Source organism: Pimephales promelas, chromosome 20 (genome assembly GCF_988280905.1).
Source record: "Pimephales promelas chromosome 20, fPimPro1.hap1.1, whole genome shotgun sequence".
Classification (NCBI taxonomy): domain Eukaryota; kingdom Metazoa; phylum Chordata; class Actinopteri; order Cypriniformes; family Leuciscidae; genus Pimephales; species Pimephales promelas.
The window spans coordinates 22393174-22413025 of NC_142788.1; the positions used below are offsets into that span (position 1 = coordinate 22393174).

At 38.0% G+C, this 19852-nt stretch overlaps 1 protein-coding gene and 1 long non-coding RNA gene across 5 annotated transcripts in view; both read right to left on the reverse strand.

Annotated features, from left to right (window-relative positions):
* Positions 1–4114: 4114 nt before the first annotated feature.
* LOC148970644 (uncharacterized) lies at positions 4115–7235 on the reverse strand. 2 transcript variants are annotated; one of them, XR_016148235.1, is made up of 5 exons: positions 6924–7235; positions 6610–6669; positions 5207–5276; positions 4930–5095; positions 4115–4247 (listed from the first exon to the last, which is right to left on the reverse strand). It is a non-coding gene; the product is annotated as an uncharacterized LOC148970644 (long non-coding RNA). The 2 variants fall into 2 exon arrangements; XR_016148236.1 differs by having other exon boundaries at positions 5202–5276.
* Positions 7236–12409: 5174 nt separating this feature from the next.
* LOC120463709 (zinc finger protein castor homolog 1) overlaps positions 12410–19852 on the reverse strand; it is an 80805-nt gene continuing 73362 nt past the window's right edge. For 2 of the 3 annotated variants that reach the window (XM_039652999.2, XM_039652998.2), the window contains exons 16-19: positions 18476–18624; positions 18080–18311; positions 16912–17247; positions 12410–16308 (exon numbers count right to left, since the gene is read on the reverse strand). In XM_039652999.2, the coding sequence (XP_039508933.2) occupies positions 15032–16308; positions 16912–17247; positions 18080–18311; positions 18476–18624 (1994 nt within the window). In that variant the 3' untranslated portion in view covers positions 12410–15031. The remainder of the gene's footprint in view (positions 16309–16911; positions 17248–18079; positions 18312–18475; positions 18625–19852) is intronic. The other variant, XM_039653000.2, reaches the window with a different exon arrangement.

Consider the following 19852-nt stretch of genomic DNA (forward strand, 5'->3'; position numbering starts at 1 on the left):
TAAAGAAACATTAGTCACAAAAACAGATAAAACAGACATCCCTCGTTGTGTTTATGCTTTTTTTTTTTATATTAAATGAACATAACTATATATAAAATTACATCTAGACGTTTGAACGTTTCGTTTCAAAGGCGGGAGGACAGTAAATTTTGAAGACTTTGCCATAATCCTGTTTTCCTCGGTTTTCCCCCGCCTTTCTCCACAACCGAAAACTGTTGAGTATCCTTGCATCAAATGCGGAACTTATGCGTGCATATAGCCCATTGCCATATTTAAATTCCATAACATGACAACTACATGTGATACCAATTTCACATGTTCACACACATAACTTCTTGCATAATTACATTTTTTAGTAGTTCTTAGTTATTGCCTTGATAATAGACAATATGAGCTAGGCATCAGAAAAACTGCATAACAATACAGTTGAAATTATATATCACTCTTAGTAATATAGTGACATACACTCTAAAAAATGCTTTGGGTCAAACATGGACAAACCCAAAAATGCAATTAAAAAATGTACAGTTGAAAGTGAAAGTTGAATTTGGGTTAAAATTACATTTTTAACCCAACATTTGGGTTTGTCCATATTTATCCCAAACCCAGCATTGTTTAGAGTGTATGAGCTACAAATGACCAGATCCTGCCATGAGCTAGGAGACTCTTGTATGCACATATAGCACATGACATGTACAGTATATGGCCTGTATAGGCTATGCACATATGCACCTCAAATTGCCTATATGTGCCATACATAGCTTCGGAATCGCTGGCCATAGGCTTCAGGAAAAAAATAGCTACTTTTACCTTGTCATAGTCCTTACGGTCCTCCATTGTGAGCGATGCATATGCCTCCTGAGCATTGCCTGTGATCACCGTTTGAAGCATGACAATTTGGATAGACCTCGGCCAATTCCTTTCTCCTGACATAGTTTCAAACAAGGAAAAAAAAAACACCAGGGTGATATTCATTAATGTCAAAAACTTGACAAACGTCTTGATATGAATCATCTGAACAATGTTTTTAGGTGTGGTAACTGTAGTATAAGCGGAATAATTGACTTCAGGCCGTTGAATTATCCGAAAAATAATGCACATCCAAGGTGTTTCTAATAATTCAACGGCCTGTCGTCAATTATTCCTTACATAATTCAACGGCCTGTCATCAATTATTCCTTACATATTTACCATGACCCATTCACAAGAATGCATTGGGAGATTCTGTCATGTCCTTATGGTCATCCTGCAAACACAAGTATAGCTAGTGGCTTTAGAGACTGAGCGGAGCTGCAGAGCTCAAAGTCGTCATATATTGTGCTGTTCGTCAAAAGAGCAGCTTTTCTACTTCTCTTTGTTCCCTCTCAATCAAGTCTGATTTAAGAGTCAGTTAAATGGACGAAATTGGTCGCTGGCTTTTATTTCTCCCTCCCTCTCTTCTTTCATTCAATAAGGTTCAATTTGAAAATGGTCTGGTTTGTATCCTTAATATATAAACGTGCAGGTGCTTCTAATCACAGGCAGTGCACATACTGTGACAATGTGAAATATTGCGATTTATCGCTTGCATTTGCATGATATTTTTCAGAGTTGATTGCCTGGACGTGTGATTTCACAGGGCCAAGTCTCCATCTGTATAGCCTACACCATTTTCTCTAAGTATTGAACATTTTCATCTTTCTTCAATACGACTTAATTGGATTAAGTTTGAGCAATTTTCATATTGCCATGCATTGTGCCCTAGCATGTAGAGCTGCCAGGCTGCTGCACTGTAAAAAATTTCCTGTAGAATTTACAGGAATTTACTGGCAAAAAAGTTGCCAATAAAATCCTGTAAAAATGTTGGAAATTGCTGTAAAATTGATTACAGTGTAATACTGTAAAGCAATTTACAGTTAATTGTTGTATATGAAATTTATAGGTATACAGTAATTTATAGAGTTTTTACAGTAACATTGAATTAAACCTGTATTTTATTTTACAGCAATATTTTGTAATTTCACTAAAGTACAGTATTTACCTGGCAATAAAGTTGCCAATAAAATCCTGTAAATACCCCCAAAATTCAAGTAGATGCTGTAATAGTTTAACATTTAAAAAGCTGAAAAGAATCATTTTAACAGTAAACTGTACTCTATTATTTACCATTATATTGATGTAGATGCATTAAAATAAACATTTAAAAAAACAAACACAAAGTCAAAGCTGTTGTAGAAAAATATTTATTAAAATAATCAGCAAATTACTACAAGACTGGTAACAACAATTTTACTTTTTCAAGTACAGAAAATCTTTTCAAAATCAGTCACAAAATAACTACAAATAAGGCTTAACACCAACATACTGGGTTCAATAAAAGTTAAAGGGATAGTTCATCCAAAAATGAAAATTCTGTCATCATTTACTCACCCTCAAGTTGTTCCAAATCTGTATGAGTTTCTTTCTTTGTTGAACACAAAAGATGATATCTTAAAGAATTTTGGTAACCAGACAATTGAAAGATATTTTGAAGAATGTTGGTAATCAAACAGTTGGTGGTAGCCATTTACTAAGTTCAGCAGAAGAACGAAACTCATACAGGTTTTTAACAACATGGGGGTGAGGAAATGGTGAATGATTTTCCATTTTTGGGTGATAGTTCACTTTGAAATTAATTTTTGATATGTTTTATCTTACCTCAAGGGGATCCAAGATGTAGGTGTCTTTGTTTCCACAGTATTTTCAATTTTGACATTTTTCAGTCAAACCGTTGTTGTCTATCAGTCATACACTGGAGGCTAAGGGGGTCCACCAAAGAGCAGCACAGAAGTCCAAATTAAACATGATTTAATGACTCGTACATGCAAGTACACATTGATGGCCTAAGACACGAAACGAGCGGTTTGTGTGAGAAAACGAACAGGATTTAAATAGTTTTTACCTCTTGTAATCATAGCCATGACAAAATGATCTGCCGGCAGGGGTGCTTCGGTCTGCGCATGCGCTGGAAGTGGAGCAGGAGACACTTTTGGTATTCTAGGTATTCTGATTAATTATTTTGTCTTTTTGCCTCCACGTTTCCCCGATTGGGCGCGAGCTTCTCCTCCTGTACATACGGTAATCTCTTTCCTGTGCGACAGAGAGTTGCGTGGGTATGACGCAATCGTTAGCCTACTTTCACTAAAACTGCATCTACGGGGCCATAACATAAGCTACAAGGTAATGGAGCTATTTATACATTGTCGTGTTTCTTTAGAAATAAATAAAGGACAAATGGGGTCTTCAAACGCCTCAGATGTAAAGTTATTCGCTGTCAAAGTGACGCCAACACGAATGGGAGTCAATGGGAATGCTAACACAAGTGAAGTTCTGCTACAAGATGTCAGCTCCCGCGAGGCTTCAACTTCCGGTCGATGGATTACCCCCTTGGTTTATACAGAGATTTCGGAAGTTTTACCTTTCACTAAACATATTTAGATATACGGGAAACCGCAATGGAAAACGATTTCGGTATATCTAAATATGTTTAGTAAAAGGTAAAACTTCCGAAAATCTCCGTGTAAATATTCAGTGACGTCACACGCAAGCGATCACTTCCGACGTAACATTGAACTGATTCAGTTCGGTTCAGTTGGACATTGAACAACTGATTCAGATCACTTGGACGTCACTGTGATTACACAAGGTAAAAACGATATAAATACTGTTCGTTTTCTCACAAAAACCGCTCGTTTCGGGTCTTAGGCCATCAATGTTTACTTACATTTACGAGTCATTAAATCATGTTTAATTTTGACTTCTCTGTGCATGCTTTTTGGTGGACCCCCTTAGCCTCCAGTGTATGACTGATGGACAACAACGGTTTGACTGAAAAATGTCAAAATTGAAAATACTGTGGAAACAAAGACACCTACATCTTGGATGCCCTTGAGCTAAGCTAAAACATGTCAAAAATTAATTTCAAAGTGAACTATCCCTTTAAGCTCAAACAACAGAATGGCAAAATTGTTAACTCGCATCTCTTGTTAACTCAAATTTCTGCTTTTCTATTATTATTACTATTATTTTTGTTTCAAAGTACTTTTTTACATTTTGTGTAATTATAGACATCTCAGTTTTTTGTTTCATATATACATTTGACAACTCACATGCTTAACCACTCAAGGTCCACAGGGTAGCCTAATGAGAAGAGTAGACACATGAGGATTGACTGTGTTGTTCCTCTTCTCTGAGGTCTTTCCACTTTCATTGATGTTCTTGGTAAACATCTGCTCAAAAATCAGAGGCTTTAGGATCATGTGCAGACTTATGAAAATATACCACTTTACAATAAGCATTATTTGCACTACTAAAAAGGATTTGTTCACCACAAAATGACATTTCTGTAATTAATTACTCGTTAATCTGTCACTACTGACCTTCATTCATTTTCAGGAACACACATTAAGATGTGTTTGATGAAATCAGAGAGGTATCTGAACCACACATAGACCACAACGTCATTACAACGTCCGGGGCCCAGAAAGGTAGTGAAAACCTCATTAAAGTAGTCCATGTAACTTCAGTGGATCAACCTCAATGTTATAAAGTGATGAGAATACTTTTTGTTCTAACGTAGAACCTGGAAGCGATGCACTGTTTAATACAGCGTCAGAGATTGACACAGAAGAGAAGAGATTTTGTGGCTTCATAACATTAAGGTTGATCCAGTGTAGTCACATGGTATATTTTAACATTGTCTTAACTGCTTTTCTGGACCTTGGAAGTTGCAATGATTTTGTGGCCTATGTGTGCTTCAGAAACCCTGCAAGATTTCATCAAAAATATCTTAATTTGTGTTCCGAAAATGAACGAAGGCCAGTAGTTAATTAATGACAGGTGAACTAACATTAATTTTTAGATGAACTAATCCTTTAACATATACAAATTTATATTTCAGTAATCTGTTACCTTTGAACAAATTCAAGTGTGCAGGATGCCTCGTGCTGGTACACCAGATTAAAGTTGTAGTAAGTTGCAAACAAAGCAGCAAATTCAGCCATGAAATTGGGGTGTTGATTCAGAACCACTTGACCCTCAATACTCAGCATCCACTGGGTTGCAGTGAGAATTTCACCTAAAAATAAAACAAATGAAGAGAAAAAAGAAAACAGTTTATAAAAATGTATGCTTAAATACAACAGGCAAAATGTATTAAGTAATTTAAAGATTCTGGAACGTACATTACCTAAGACAATCAGTCTCAGAGAGTCTGGAAGTGCAGAACTTTTTTCCACTTCAGCTGCTGTTGCTGACATCTACAATAAAAAAAAATAATAAAAGGGAAAAAAATGTAATGTAATTAAGTGCAGTATATGCAGTAAATGCAGTACAGACAGATTTCCCAGCCCTCATCAATATGGCATTTTAAAAAGCCTAATTAAGTAATTCAGAGTTGTACATGCATGTGAAATGATGGTATCCAATCTTGCAAATCAGTGTTGTGTCTGGTCAAATCTAGCACCTTTACAAGACTTCTGATAACCTGTATGGTCTCTATAAATGAAACTTAAAAGCTGCACATTTTTAAATGCACGTGAAAAGTCAGGTAACATTACACCACAGGTAAAACAGCAGTTAAGAACATTAATGTGACCTACAATGATATTGCTATCATATTGACAATTTACAGTGATACATTTCTCATTTAGATTTAGGTTCAAGTTATATTAAGAAAACGATAAATATGGGAACTTTGAACAGAAAATAAAATTAACTTTCAAATCTTTTGCCAGTCATTTTGAATTTAGTTATGACGCAGGGATTTGTTAAACACTGGGTTTACTTGCTCTCAATAATAAATCCAAACTAGTGAAATAAATGATAAAATAGCAGAATCATGCAACGATGTTAAAATCATATTCTAATGTTTTCATCAGCAAAGCTAACTGCACGTGCGTATTTACGTTCTGTCTCAACAGCACTTCAGAATGCCTTGTTTTCCAAACTGCAAATGCTCGAAAAAAATACTCTCTGGAGAGCATGACGAACAGGCATAGGCCTGTTACTATCATTAGGTGCGTTCCATTCGACAGGGTCCCTACGCAGTGTTCACTGCTCCCTACTCCCTGAACACGGTATATCAGTTGAAGTGGACTTCACTGACTTCCTGTGAAGTGATGTACCAATGTTCCCTTATTCCCTATGCCGTTTGCAGTGCCCTTCGAACTGAAAATGTTCGTTCCCTTTCAAATGGAATCTCACTTAAGATGGCTAAATACCCTGTGAAGTCCACTTCGCAGTCCACTTACGGTCGAATGGAACGCACCTATTGTGCGCTGCAAATTGATTTGCGTTAAATAGTTATGATGCAGGCCTTTATTAAACACTGGTTTTACATGCTCTCATACGAAAATCGAAATCAAACGAAATCAAAACTGGTAAAATAAATGAGAAAATAGCAGCATCCAACGATGTTAATATAGCCTATTCCAATGTTTTCGTCAAGAAAGCTAACTCTCACCAAGACTTAAGTGGATCCGATCTGTCGTCTTGCAAACTGCAATGCTCTAAAATACTCTCTTGAGAGCAAATTCAAATAAAACTGTAACAAACGGCAGCATTCGTCCATAACATTTAAGATAGTTTTACCTTGTGCTTGTAAGTTCAGATCGCCTCACCACTGAGCGCGCGCCGTCGCGATTGCCTCGCCTGAAACAAGAAATTTAAAATTAAAGACACATTGCTGTACTAAATAAACGTAACGTTTCGATGGAAAATATAGGAATCAAACACTTTTACATCACACTAAATGTCCTGATAACACGCAGTTGTTAACAAGTCGATCAATAATTGCATGATATAATGACATGCCGATGTTATGAATTCTGTTCAAAATATGAATCGCTCATTAAGTAATACATTAGATTGTAAATATTTATGGACGTAAATTTAAGTTAACTTACCAAAAATTGAGTAAATAGTGCCTTTTATCTTCAACTCGATCCTGCCCTGCTCCAGTCCACCAGATTTCAAATGTATTCAGCCCGCGCAATCCCATAATGCCACGTCACAGTAAATTGTTGTAAAACGTATGAACTACAGTGAAAACACCTCTTACCTGTAAATCAATTTACAGTTGACAGGGAAATATACAGTAAACAACTGTAATACTCATTTTGACCCATAATGCATTGCGAATTACAGTAATAACTTGTAAAATGATAAAACAATAAATTTCTGTAGAATTTTGCTGTAGAATCTACAGCAATTTTTTACAGTGTGTTTTATAGCTCTGGCGTGCGCTGTCAACCGCGTGTTCCTGCCGTCATCAAGGCGCTAAGGACCACATCAACCATCTCCGCTCATTCTCAGCAAGCCTGCTGGGTTTTCCCCGCAAGAAAACCAACCAATTCCATGTGGAATCGTGCTAAATTAACCAAATTTACAGCTTAGCACTTAAGGATCTCCTTAGTTGGTAAGTAAATGGCCCTTGCTGGCGTGTGCACGCACATGTGTGCGAGAGAGTAATGCCTTGTTGCTCCCAGTACTGTCTTTCTGGAAGGAGTCGTAAAGAGCTGAAACATCTCTCAGACCCGTGCGACAAAGTCTGCTAAACCACTTTTATTCCACCATTTCTACATAGGCCCGAGAAGAGACTTCACTGTAAATGTCCGAAAGTAGGCCTACCGCATGAGATTGCACAACAATAACAGACATGGCATTGGGACAATCATTTTTTGTGTGTGCACTTGTGTGATGTATTAAACAAATATGGGTGACACCCATATTTTACAGTTTCCTTTTTACACACTTTACCATACGACGTCATTCTATAGAATTGGGGGTATATTTCGAGTCTCCCTGATAAACCTTCTTTTATTTAAAAAAAAAAAAAAACTTTATTGAATCAGTTTTGAATAATAACCCAAATTATTTTAAACTATCTCTAAAATATTGCTTTATGTAGTAAAATTATTTAAAATTATTTAGGGAAAAAATTAAATTTATTGGAAATATTAACTAAATGACTCCCACTCCACCTATTATTGACTGTCTCTGCCTCCTGATTCATACATTCAACTAGAATTATCATGAAACAATGAAGTCTAATTTTCAAATAATTTTGAGTTTACTCTTAAGTTACAGAAACAATTAAAAAAAAAAAAATATATATATATATATATATATATATATATATATACGCTATGAAAATATATACGCTATGTAATTTAATTAATAAAAAAATAGATTTTGTGAAAAGAAAAAAAGTAGCGTTTCATTTTTGAAAAAGTATCGATTCATTTTTGAAAAATTATTGTTTTGCATTATTCTTTTTGAAAAAAACAGCAATTCTTTTTTGAAAAAGTATCGATTCTTTTTTGAAAAAGTAGCGAGTCGCTACTTTTGAAAAAGAATTGATTCACTTTTGAAAAAGTAGCGACTCATTTTTGAAAAGTATAGCGTTTCATTTTTGAAAAAGTAGCATTTCATTTTTGAAAAAGTCATAATTCATTTTTTTAAAAAGTATCGATTCACTTTTGCTAAAATGGCAATTCATTTTTGAAAAAGTAGCGATTCAATTTTTGAAAAATTATTGTTTTGCATTATTCTTTTTGAAAAAAACAGCAATTCTTTTTTGAAAAGTATCGATTCTTTTTTGAAAAAGTAGCGATTCGCTACTTTTGAAAAAGAATTGATTCACTTTTGAAAAAGTAGCGACTCATTTTTGAAAAAGTAGCGTTTCATTTTTGAAAAAGTAGCATTTCATTTTTGAAAAAGTCATGATTCATTTTTTTAAAAAGTATCGATTCACTTTTGCTAAAATAGCAATTCATTTTTGAAAAAGTAGCGATTCAATTTTTGAAAAATTATTGTTTTGCATTATTCTTTTTGAAAAAAGTATTGATTCTTTTGAAAAAGTATCGATTTTTTTTGAAAAAGTATCCATTTTATTTTTAAAGTAGCGTTTTTTTTAAAAGTAGCGATTTATAATTTTTTTCCTAAAGAGTATCGATTCACTTTTGAAAAAGTATAAATTCTTTTTTGAAAAAGTAGCAATTCGCTACTTTTGAAAAAGAATTGTTTAATTTTTGAAAAAGTATCGATTCACTTTTGAAAAAGTAGTTCAATCAGTAAGTCAGCTACACTTTTTACTTCTGAATATATTTTATTCTGGTGCGCTTAAAATGATAGTTTTCTCTGAGTTTAGGTTTCTGTGTAATAGTAGCCTTGGCTATTCAGCAACTCAAACGTACCAAACAAACATTTACTAAAACAGATTTTGCACAGGCATTGCAAGAAATACAAGGTAAAACTTAGATTAGGGTCCAGTTCTCACCATTAACCAGTTGCTTATTACCATGAATAACAACTAGGATATTGGCTATTATCAGTAGGCCTACTTACAAATCATATTATTCTGCATGACCATATTCTACATCCCAAATATACCTAAACTTAACAAATACTTGTTAATAAGAAGTAATTAGGAGTTTATTGAGGCAAAAGTCAGTTACTGTAATAGTGAGAATTGTACCATAATCTAAAGTGTCACAATATATCATTTTTGGAGATTCTTACTGTGCCTTTATACATGATTAATAATATTTTATTTTTAATTACTATTTAAAAAAAAATATATGTGTCAATATTCATAACAAGGGCATTTATATATAGTATACCTTTGTATTACAATTTGCCAATTTTTTAACATTTTCATTTTAAATCACGCTTGGTAAAGTTATTAAATTACCTATAGGAAAAGTCTTTATTACTAACCCATCCAGAGAGAGAGAGGACTTGTAATCACATGCACCAAATCGTTATTAAAAGATTGTGACTTTTGGAATTTGGCAACATGAGTTTATGTAAGCGTGTATCTGAGATTGAAATTCTTCACTTGTTTACCTGCAGCTGTGCAGCTTCAAGCAAAAACTTGCTTGATTTCGACAGGTGTGCCTTTAGTGTAATGTTCAGATAAGAGGATATTAAATCATTCTGAGCCTTGGTTTTGCTTTTGTGTAACTCAAAAATTGATTTTTATCTCTTACTACACACATTTAGAGTCATATTTATGCCGAAATCTCCCCTGATCCAGAATATAATTAAGCATTTCTCCTCATTTCAGTAGACATGAATACAGAGAATAACATTTGTACATAGCGGGCCTGTGACATTACCGCCAATAAGGTCTTGTTAAAGTTAAATTGGCTGAATGTGTGTCTAATTCTCTTTTTCCTTTGGGGTCCCTGAACTTAATTTTTTTTCACACAAGCAACAGCTGCTACCAGAGGCACAGCAGCTTCCTTGTGAATCCTTTTTTTTTTTTTTCCTTTACTCTGACCAAAGGTCTCTTTAAATAAAGCCATGCATGAATGGAAATGGCTAAATGAACGTGAATGCCAAAGGTTATGAGGAAATGGATGAGATTTACAGACGCAAACTAAAAACAGAACAATGCTGCAATTATATGCTCAAATGAAATGATTATTTTTATGACAAGCATATGAAATGTGATTTGTAAGCAAACAACTGCACACTTCTGAATGGTCATAAATACACACTTAATGCAAATAAACAACGCGGAAAGAAAGGAAACATACGCATGGGTTTTCCCGTAAACTCGATTGCTTGAAACGTTATGCGTCGCTCTCGTGCATCCTAATAAGACGTGTGACCAGCGCTGCTGTGACATATGTACTAAACACCTGTGGCATGTTTTTAGGCCCCATTGTTCCTTCTGGGTCTCACACAACCTGTTCCTGGAACATCAACCCTCAGTACGTACGAGTCAGATCCAGCCCTGGTATGACTGCGCACACATGGCTCATTATGATGGAAATGACAAAATATAGATGAGATGTGGAAATATGTCAGGTAAATAAGCGCCGATAAATGTTTTATAAAACTTAAAATTAATGAATTACATTGCACATTACAGAACAACTAGAAAATCAAATAAAAATGAATAATGCTAGACATTCTCTCAAAATGAACCATCTAAACATATCTACTTGCCCCTATCTGTATTGTTATTGTTAGTTACAATACATATAAATGTATTGCATGGCACGCCTTATTTTAGTGTCCTTATTACATGTAGTAATACTGTAGTAACAGCAGTAAATTATGCAGAATTACATGCAACTAATCCTAAACCAAACCCAATTTCTAGCTATTACTCATCACTTAAATGTTTAATTACACTGTATCAAGGACAGTTCAAAATAACTAAACATTTGTTACCATTTAGTCTTTTGTGATCTTTTGTGATCAGAGAATCTTTTGTGATTTTTTTTTTTTTTTGTGAAACACATGTGTTTTTTAAATAGTGGCTAGGCAAATACTTTTTGGAATTATGTTTGCTACAGTACATAATTTACATAATTGGTTGCAATGTATAATTTATACAACAAAATTAGAAATGATTCTGATTTTATTTCTCCCTTATTATTTAGACAATAAGGTGATCTGTTGTTTCAACAGCAGCCTGCGCTAGTTTGGAGGTTGTTTCCGTCTGGTTTTTGTGTAATATAATTTCCATCGTTTTTTTTTTTTTCATTCTTCAAGATTATATGCAGGATGCCAGCTGGCAGACAGATGGTGGTGGCTTTACACGTTTTTATTTAAAGACACATCAGAAGGAAGAGGAGGGTGAGGCAGGAGAACAGCTGTAGCGAGTGGGACTAGAGTATATGCTGGTCAGAGCGACGAGCAGCCTGCCCTGCACAATGAATAAAAAAACAACAACAAAAAAAAAAACACCCAAAACCATTTTAGAGTGCTAAAACTTTCCCAAAATGCACCAGAGAGCATTTGTCCCCTGGCTCCGTAACTATGTTTGCTCTACTGTTTTTTGTAAACTCATATTGAATCCGATGTTTTTTTAAAAAAAAATACTGTCATCCTCAGTGTATACGCAGCGCTGCCGGGCGTCCGCCGGGCGTCCGGGGCCCTTTAAACTGATTCAGATCACGTGGACGTGACTATGATTACACAAGGTAAAAACGATATAAATATGGTTCGTTTTCTCACACAAACCGCTCGTTTCGTGTTTTAGGCCACCAATGTGTACTTACATTTACGAGTCATTCAATCATGTTTAATTTTGACTTCTCTGTGCATGCTCTTTGAGGTGGACCCCCTACACCTGCATTATATGACTGACAGACAACAACGGTTTGACCGAAAAATATCAAAATCGAAAAAGCTAAAACATATCAAAAATTAATTTCAAAGTGAACGGCGTGAGTCTCAGTGGGAGCGGCTAATTAACCGCAGTCTCGTTAAACCATTCCCCTAGAGCACAGCAGTGCTACCTAACACTAGCACACATTTTGGGAGAGAACGCTATGATTTGGAGAAACACCGTGTGGAACATTTGCTTGTTATAATAATTAGAATTTCTTTATTTCGACTCTTTACAAATCCTGCTATTTTACACACATAAAATGTATTCAAGTGCACAGTATCTCCCAGGCAAACAGCTGCTTCAGTGTGAGTCCTGCGCCTTTGCACTCGAGACCAGAGAACAAACGGCCTGTGAAAGGGGCATGCCATATGCAAAATACAGAAGTTCAATTAAATAAAACAAACACCAAAACAATAGCAAACAAAGAGTTGTGGATGGTATTAAATTATGCAGATATCATCGTTATTGTGATCGCACGTGATAGGCTATACAGCTTTGAAAATGATGACTTCCTTGCGTATAAGGTAGAAATACACTCCACTGTTCAGTGCTACAATAATGTGACTCATATAGATTTAATTACCACTAATTCCTCTAGCACTATGGGGAAACCATGGCAATAACAATAAAACCTCACACGCACGCTTCCATACGGCCTCTCACACACACACACATTCAAGCAAACTATTCTGGTGTTAGTTCAGTTTTTAACTTTTTATTCTTTATTTCTCCGTATTTTCTTTTTAAAGGAAGCTTTTAATCAAAGAGCATTTTTGTTCATATATAGTTTTTACAGAAGAAAATACTATACAACCTTTTTTTTTCCCCTCCTGAAACAATATTTCAGAGATCTAAACATTTAGTTGCCTAGCCATGTTTAGGAAATAATTCATTTCCTCGCCTTGCTTTTCTTTGTTTATCTTCAATGGAGGCCAAGTAAACAAAAATCATTTTTTTTTTTGTAATTTGGAGCGAAGCACTGCAATAATTTCCTCTGTATAGAATTCATTTAAATTACAGTCATCATTAGTGTTACTCGTTAAGCAAGCCAGGTTCCAGCATGCCTGTTTCATATCGAAACCATCCAATCTTGGAAGCGAACAAAAAAAAAAACTTTTTTTTTTCTCTTTTTTTTTTCTTAAATAAAACACAGAACAACAGTTCTTCGTCACACTGAAGACTATTTGTGCATCAAAGCAAAGTGAACTAAACAACGTTGTAAAGCAAATTCCCTGTCAAAAGATATATGCCATCATTTCAAAAGGTAAAAAGGAACCTAAAAAGTGCATAAAACACCCTAGAATTTTCTCATTGCAAGGTCACATAAATATTAAATAACTTCTTATTATTGGAGTGAAACCACAGCTGTTGTAAATAGAAAACAAAAGCTTGAAACATTGTTTTCCGTCTGTACAATTCATAAAATCACACACTTTCCGAGCAGCGCTAGTGGCGCCAGCATTCATCATGGTGCCTTTGTGATGCCTGTCCTCCGATCGGCCCTCTAGAAAAGAAAGTCTCTCTCCATGTTTCCTCTTCTTTTAGAAATAGATGCATGACGCTTCTGAAAAAAGAAGCTTCAAAAAGCCAGTCTCCATCCTCACTTTGTTGCAACTATTGTTTTTTTTTCTTGTTTTTTTTTTCTTCATGCTACAGAAACTGTGGAGGGGAAAGGAAAGAAAAATAACACCTACAAACATTTCCCTACATTCAGAGACGCTTGTCTCCTGATCTGTGTTTGATGGACACTTTAGGACATCTATTTGTGGAGCAAAACAAAGACCTGTAATCTCCTCCCATTCATACTGGGCAATAGCACCATCACATTACAAACTCTCCGAAACACAGGAGGCGATAACCCTCGCCCTCAGAACAGACCCATTTACAGTGAGACACCCCCCACATCATCTGGTCATGCCTGTGCAATTAGAGAATAATGCAAAACAAACAGACAAAAAGCCATATTAATGCAATCATGTAAAAGATAACAAAACGTCTTAAATAGAGGCTTGAGTATCTGCTCTCATCTATACAAAAGTGCACTATGAATATGCAATGCCAAATGGGTCCTCATTGAGAAAAGGAACAGAAATCAAGTGAGATCAATGCTTTATGGCCTGAAGCTTTGCAGTCACTGGTCATTGTTTTGTTTTGTCCTGAAGTTACAGGCGAATGTCCACATGGAATGGAGCCTATGACACCACTGACCATGACAGCAGGTTTAAGTGAGAACTGTGATAATTGTAAATAATAATGATAAAACAAAAAAAAAAAAGTCATCTGATCAACGGAGAAGCGTAGAACTCAAAGCACTGATGCAGGCCCCTGCACAATAATAATAATGACACAGGGTATTTCTGAATCAATTATTTGAGCAACATTCTTTATAAAAGATTTCCTGCAATGTACGCTTTTCGTTGCTTTCAGGTTTGTCCTGCAGTTCAGTGACTGCAATTAAAATGTACATTAACATCCACACACATCTACTTTATATAGATAGTCATATATAGAGAGATTGTTTTTCCTTATTTTTTTCCACACACAAAAAGTAACAAATGAAATTGAATAAATTAAAGTCAAACATGCACACACACACACACACGCACACACACAAAAGACTGATGTGTAGGAAAAGGTTTACATAGCCACCCATGTGTAAAAGAGGGCCTCGTCTGTCTATTTCTCTGTTCATTTTTTAATGCATAATTAAATTAATAATGTTGGTCATCTTGTAAACATCATAATAAATCATTTTGGGCCTTCACTTTTCTTGTAGTTGGTTGTTTTCTTGTCATCTGCAGCGTCTCTAAGCATGATAAATGAGGCCACTCAAACTTGCGTTTGTTCAGGGAATTCATAGTTCTCCTTCTACAGCATGGATTAGGGCTCAGCCTCCGGCTCCTCTTTATCCAGTTGGGAAGTCTCTACGTGGTTCATGGAAGCATCGAAACTCTCTCCATTGTCTTTGTCTACTTCTGGCTCTGGCATGGAATCTTCATACGAGTCTGTGTTCATGTCCTCCTCTGCTTCCTCCTCTTCCTCGTCGTCGTCATCATCCTCCTCCTCCTCGGCTAACGGCTCCTCCTCGGGTGATAGGTCATCTTCGGGATCGCCGGATGTTCCGGTGGTGTCGTCCTGAGGGTTGCTCGGGCCCATTGAGGCAGAACTGGTGGCCAGGGAGAGTGGCTGCCTGTGCATCTTGTTGCTCAGGTCCATGGAGTCGCTGAGGCCCAACCCAGCAGCGTTTTTCAGGAAGAACAAGGAGCTGTTGGTGTCCGTCCCCAGGTTCAGAGAGCTGTCGAGGTTGAGCGCTGAGCCCGAATACTCGTACTCACCGGCGGCCCCTGCCGAAGTGAGGTACATGCCCATACTGTTGTGGGTCGGCCCCGGTGTGCCGGGTGAGGTTGGGTGCAGATTCATGGGCATTGGGGGCACAGCTAGGCCAGAGTGCTGGTGGTGGTGGTGGTGGTGATGGTGATGGTTGCCATCCTGGTTGGGGGAGACCGAAGGCAGCTCCCCCCTTTCCTGCTTCTCGTGCTTGCGCTTGTGGGAATCCATCTGGGACATGCCCACCACCGTGTGCTTGCACTCTGGGTAAGTGCAGTGGAAGTGCGAACACTTGAGCTTGTACTTGCAGTCGGCCACCTCGCAGTCTACGCTTGAGCTGAACTGACAAAATCCGGCCGCGCTGATCACATCCTGCTTGCCGTGGTGCTTGCGGTGCGCCGTCACCTTGGTGCTGTCCGTACAGCGGAAGCCGCAGCGCAGACAGTGGAAGTGGGTGCTGTTGCCAGAGAACTGGCAATCGGGGAAGTTGCAGCATAACGAAGACTTGAAGCGCTTGAAGTCATCCAGGACCAGGTTGTCCACGCGGTCATGGTGTTGGGCGTGCTTGTACATGTGTGTGCGGCCGCAGAACTTGTAGCCGCAGTTCTCCCGTGTGCAGTGATAGTGGGTTACCTTCAGGGAGAACTGACAGGCCGTGTCCTTGCAGTCCTCATAGAGGTCGTAGCGGCGGAACCCTTCCAGCATCATGCCTTCGTCCAGCATCTTGCGAGACGAAGCGGTCTTGCGGCGCTTGCCGAAGGGTGACATGTCCTCGATGATCCAGAAGCGTTTCTTGGCGCCAGTTGCCGTGGGGATAGAGATGGTGTTACCTGATTGCAAAAAAAAAAAAAAAGGAAGGCATTTACAAGTTAGACTTTAATCGGCACGACAAGCTGCAAACAAGAGTAGCCACACATGCCCTATCAAAGCTACCTACAGCAATATACTACATGATGTGATTCCATGCCATAATCAAACAGAGACAGTCCCATTTGTATAATGTACTGGTGACATTTTAACGCGATTGTCACGTCTAGGCATTGGGTAGAGTTCAGAGGTGCTTCCGTACATCTGGCTTTATGGGAGAGCAGGATACCCTCCCATACGCCTGAGGTCAGTGCTAATGATGTGCTCCCTGTCCTGACCAGCAGGAATCCCATGACTCTATTAAAGCCTGGCATGATTAAACCAGCCCTTTACAGCGGGCTACTAATGGACAGCATTTTAGACAGTGGACCTAATGGCAGGTGTGCAATGTACCACACTAAGTCTAAAGCCACTACCACAGTGACTTGTGTGAACTGCACTGCATGTGTAAAAAGCTAAAGAGTTGTAACCAGCTAATGCTTTCTAATGGCTTTGTAACTGCTACCCATAGCACAAACTACTGTAACTCTAGAGCTGCAGTGTTCGGGTGGAGACGAGGTAGGTACCTGCAGCGTCCTGAACTATAGGGACGTCATTTTTAACCGAAGACGATGTAGGAATGATGGGGCTGAAAGCTGTTGTGTTGGTTGGCATGACAACACTCCTAGTGGCTCCGAGAGAGGCGCTGAGCAGAGAGTATGATAGACAGGATGGGGAGAGGAGATATGGGAGTGAGGGGAGTGGTGGCCGGAGAAGAGCTGAGGAGAGAGATGGAGGCTGACTCTGGAGTGCAGGCTGATGAGGAGGTGGAAGAGGAGGTGGAGGAGGAGGAGGTGCAGATTGAGAAGGAGGAGAGTCAGCAGAGGTAGTGGTGGCAGAGGCAGGGACCTGACAGCCTGGTCCTACAGAGACACGGTGCCAAGGAAGGATGGTAACAGAGACAGGAAGGTACAAGACACAAGGGTGGGGAGGTAAAAAGGGAAAGAGATCAAGTAATGAAATAATGAAAGCCAAATGGTAACCAAAGTCAGACAACAGACGAAAGCAACAGTGATGAGAATGGAAGATAACATTTGAAATCAAACAGTGAACCCAAAAAATCAATTCAACAAAGGAAAGCTCAGATTCAAAGAGCAAAGGCCCAGATTTAAAGGTGCTGATAGCATTGTTAGCCAGTTTGCTAACTTATGCCAGTGTTGCCCCTTCAACCCCACAACAAGATTTCTGATTGGCTAAAAATGATCAATGTCATATTCCACAAAAGAAAACCCAACAAATTTAAAGCACCTTTAAGCCTAGAGAATATGAACAACTTGTGCTGCCTCTGTGTGTAGCTGAATGACAGTAGAGATGAGAAAAGTCTGGCATGCCTCTTTTCTGTAGTCGCCACAGGGATGGCATTAATGTGAGTTATGTGTGGAATACTATATGACAAATTAAATGCTTTATAATTTAATAAATATCATTACAGTGGGAAACATTTGGTCGCTCTGATGCAACATACATAGCTTTATGAGTAAGATACAGAGAATTCAGTGAGACGTGGTGCAGGTTTCTCTTTTCAAAGAAGAACAAAAGGCCATCACAAGTAACACAATGAAATTTGATTGACTTATTGACCAAATTAATCTAAAAAAAATTGGCCACACTGAGCCTGTGGTTTCATTTAATCAAACATATGAGGCTGAAAATGTTTATTGCGATGAAACAGTTTTGTTGCTGAGGTCGACTCACCTGCTGGCGAACTATCGTTGCCCACGGGGGTGCTGGTGCAACTACGGTCTTGATTGGAGGACTCTGAGGAGAGGCCCAGTGGGCTTCCTCCGCCGGTGTAGTCCATGTAGTCATCATTGTCCTCCATCATGCTGGAGAAGTTGGGGGTCATATTAGGATGGCTGCCTACCATGGCAGATGAAGCTAGACCGCCCATGTGCTGCATCTCTTCATGTCGGTGGGCATGAGAGACCTAAAAATGTCCAATGGATAAAGTTTAATCACTGAAATACGTTGAATTCATGTAAAAAAAAAAATCCAAAAAGGGGCTTACTTAAAATGATATAAAATTTTGAGAGTGAAAGTCAGTTTTATATTATAATTGTGCTTCAAAAAGTGTCGTAAATTTCTTCGTACCTGGGAAGGAACTCTGTCGAAATTTTTTCCCAGCATCCTCCTCATGTGTTTGCGGGCATGGGAAGTCATCTGGTGCTTGAGCAGAAAGGAGAACTGACAGCCCTCACGGATACAATGGAAGTGGCTGTTAACTTGGTTGTATTTGCACCCTGCAAGAGACGAGCGACAAAATTAACTTGAGCAAAGACCGTCTTCATCGCGCCTGGGATTCAGGGACAACATTTATCATGGATTCACAACGAGGTAATGAGGACATTGTGCTTCCGTCCCGCGCCTGCATAATGCAGAGAGACAGAGCAGATGAGTCCAGTGTCACACTGGGAAAGTCGAACCTTTTGAAGATTAGACCTGTGGTGCTCTTTTATTACAATGACATCTTTTATTCAATTTGGAATTTACATAAATACATTCTGCATTTGGAGAAGCAATAATGCACAACCCTGCAAACCAAAGTAAACACACAATTATTTCCATATTAAATTCATTTTTCATGACCTATCTGTTGCTGGTGTGTTTCCTCCCCCTCACGCCAGTCCCTTTGCTTTTTATTATTTCTTTTTTTTTTTTTCTGCACAAAGGGCCCTACAGATTTTAATTGCTATATGTTTTCAAATTTAAAGACTGCCTTTGCGCACTAATCAAATATTGTAGGGTGCTCGTAATAATTTTATTGTGAATAATGCGTGCTGAAATAATTGAAAGAGTAGCATTCAGGGCAGGTGCTGGCTTGTCCGTTACCATGGCACCCGTGGCGTCATGCAACAAGCCGCCTGTTGTCAGACTGCTTTTGTACACAGGAGTGGTATACTTTAAAAAGTTGAGTAAATATGAGCACATGTTGAAATATCAGGGCTCTTGTGCCACCAGATCCTGGTAACCTCATCGCCGGTGTTCTGTTTAATGTAGCTGCCATGGATACCATTTTCCCAGTCCAGCTGAACCATCAATTCTTTATGACTCTATGGCTTGCTTTTGTCATATGTCCCTGGTTTATACCACTAACAACGGCACAGGAGAGACATTACACTCTGTGGATACTTGTACGATACTTTCCACTCTTCAATAAATGTTCTTTTCTTGACTTAAAGGGATAGTTGACCCAAAAATGAACCTTTTGTCATCATTAACTCAACCTGTTTTATTCAATAGAACAAAAATAAGTTGCTCTCACACAAGCAAAATGACTTGAAGCTCTTATATGGCATTAAAAGACACATTATTACAGACTATTTTATACAGACACTTTTGTTGTACTTTGTTTTCTCAACACCACAGATCACATTCACTTTCACTGCACGGAAAAGAGCAGCTTGGACATTCTACCGAACGTCTCCTCCTCCTCCGAAGAAAATCCGATGGGTTTTATTCGAAATGAGG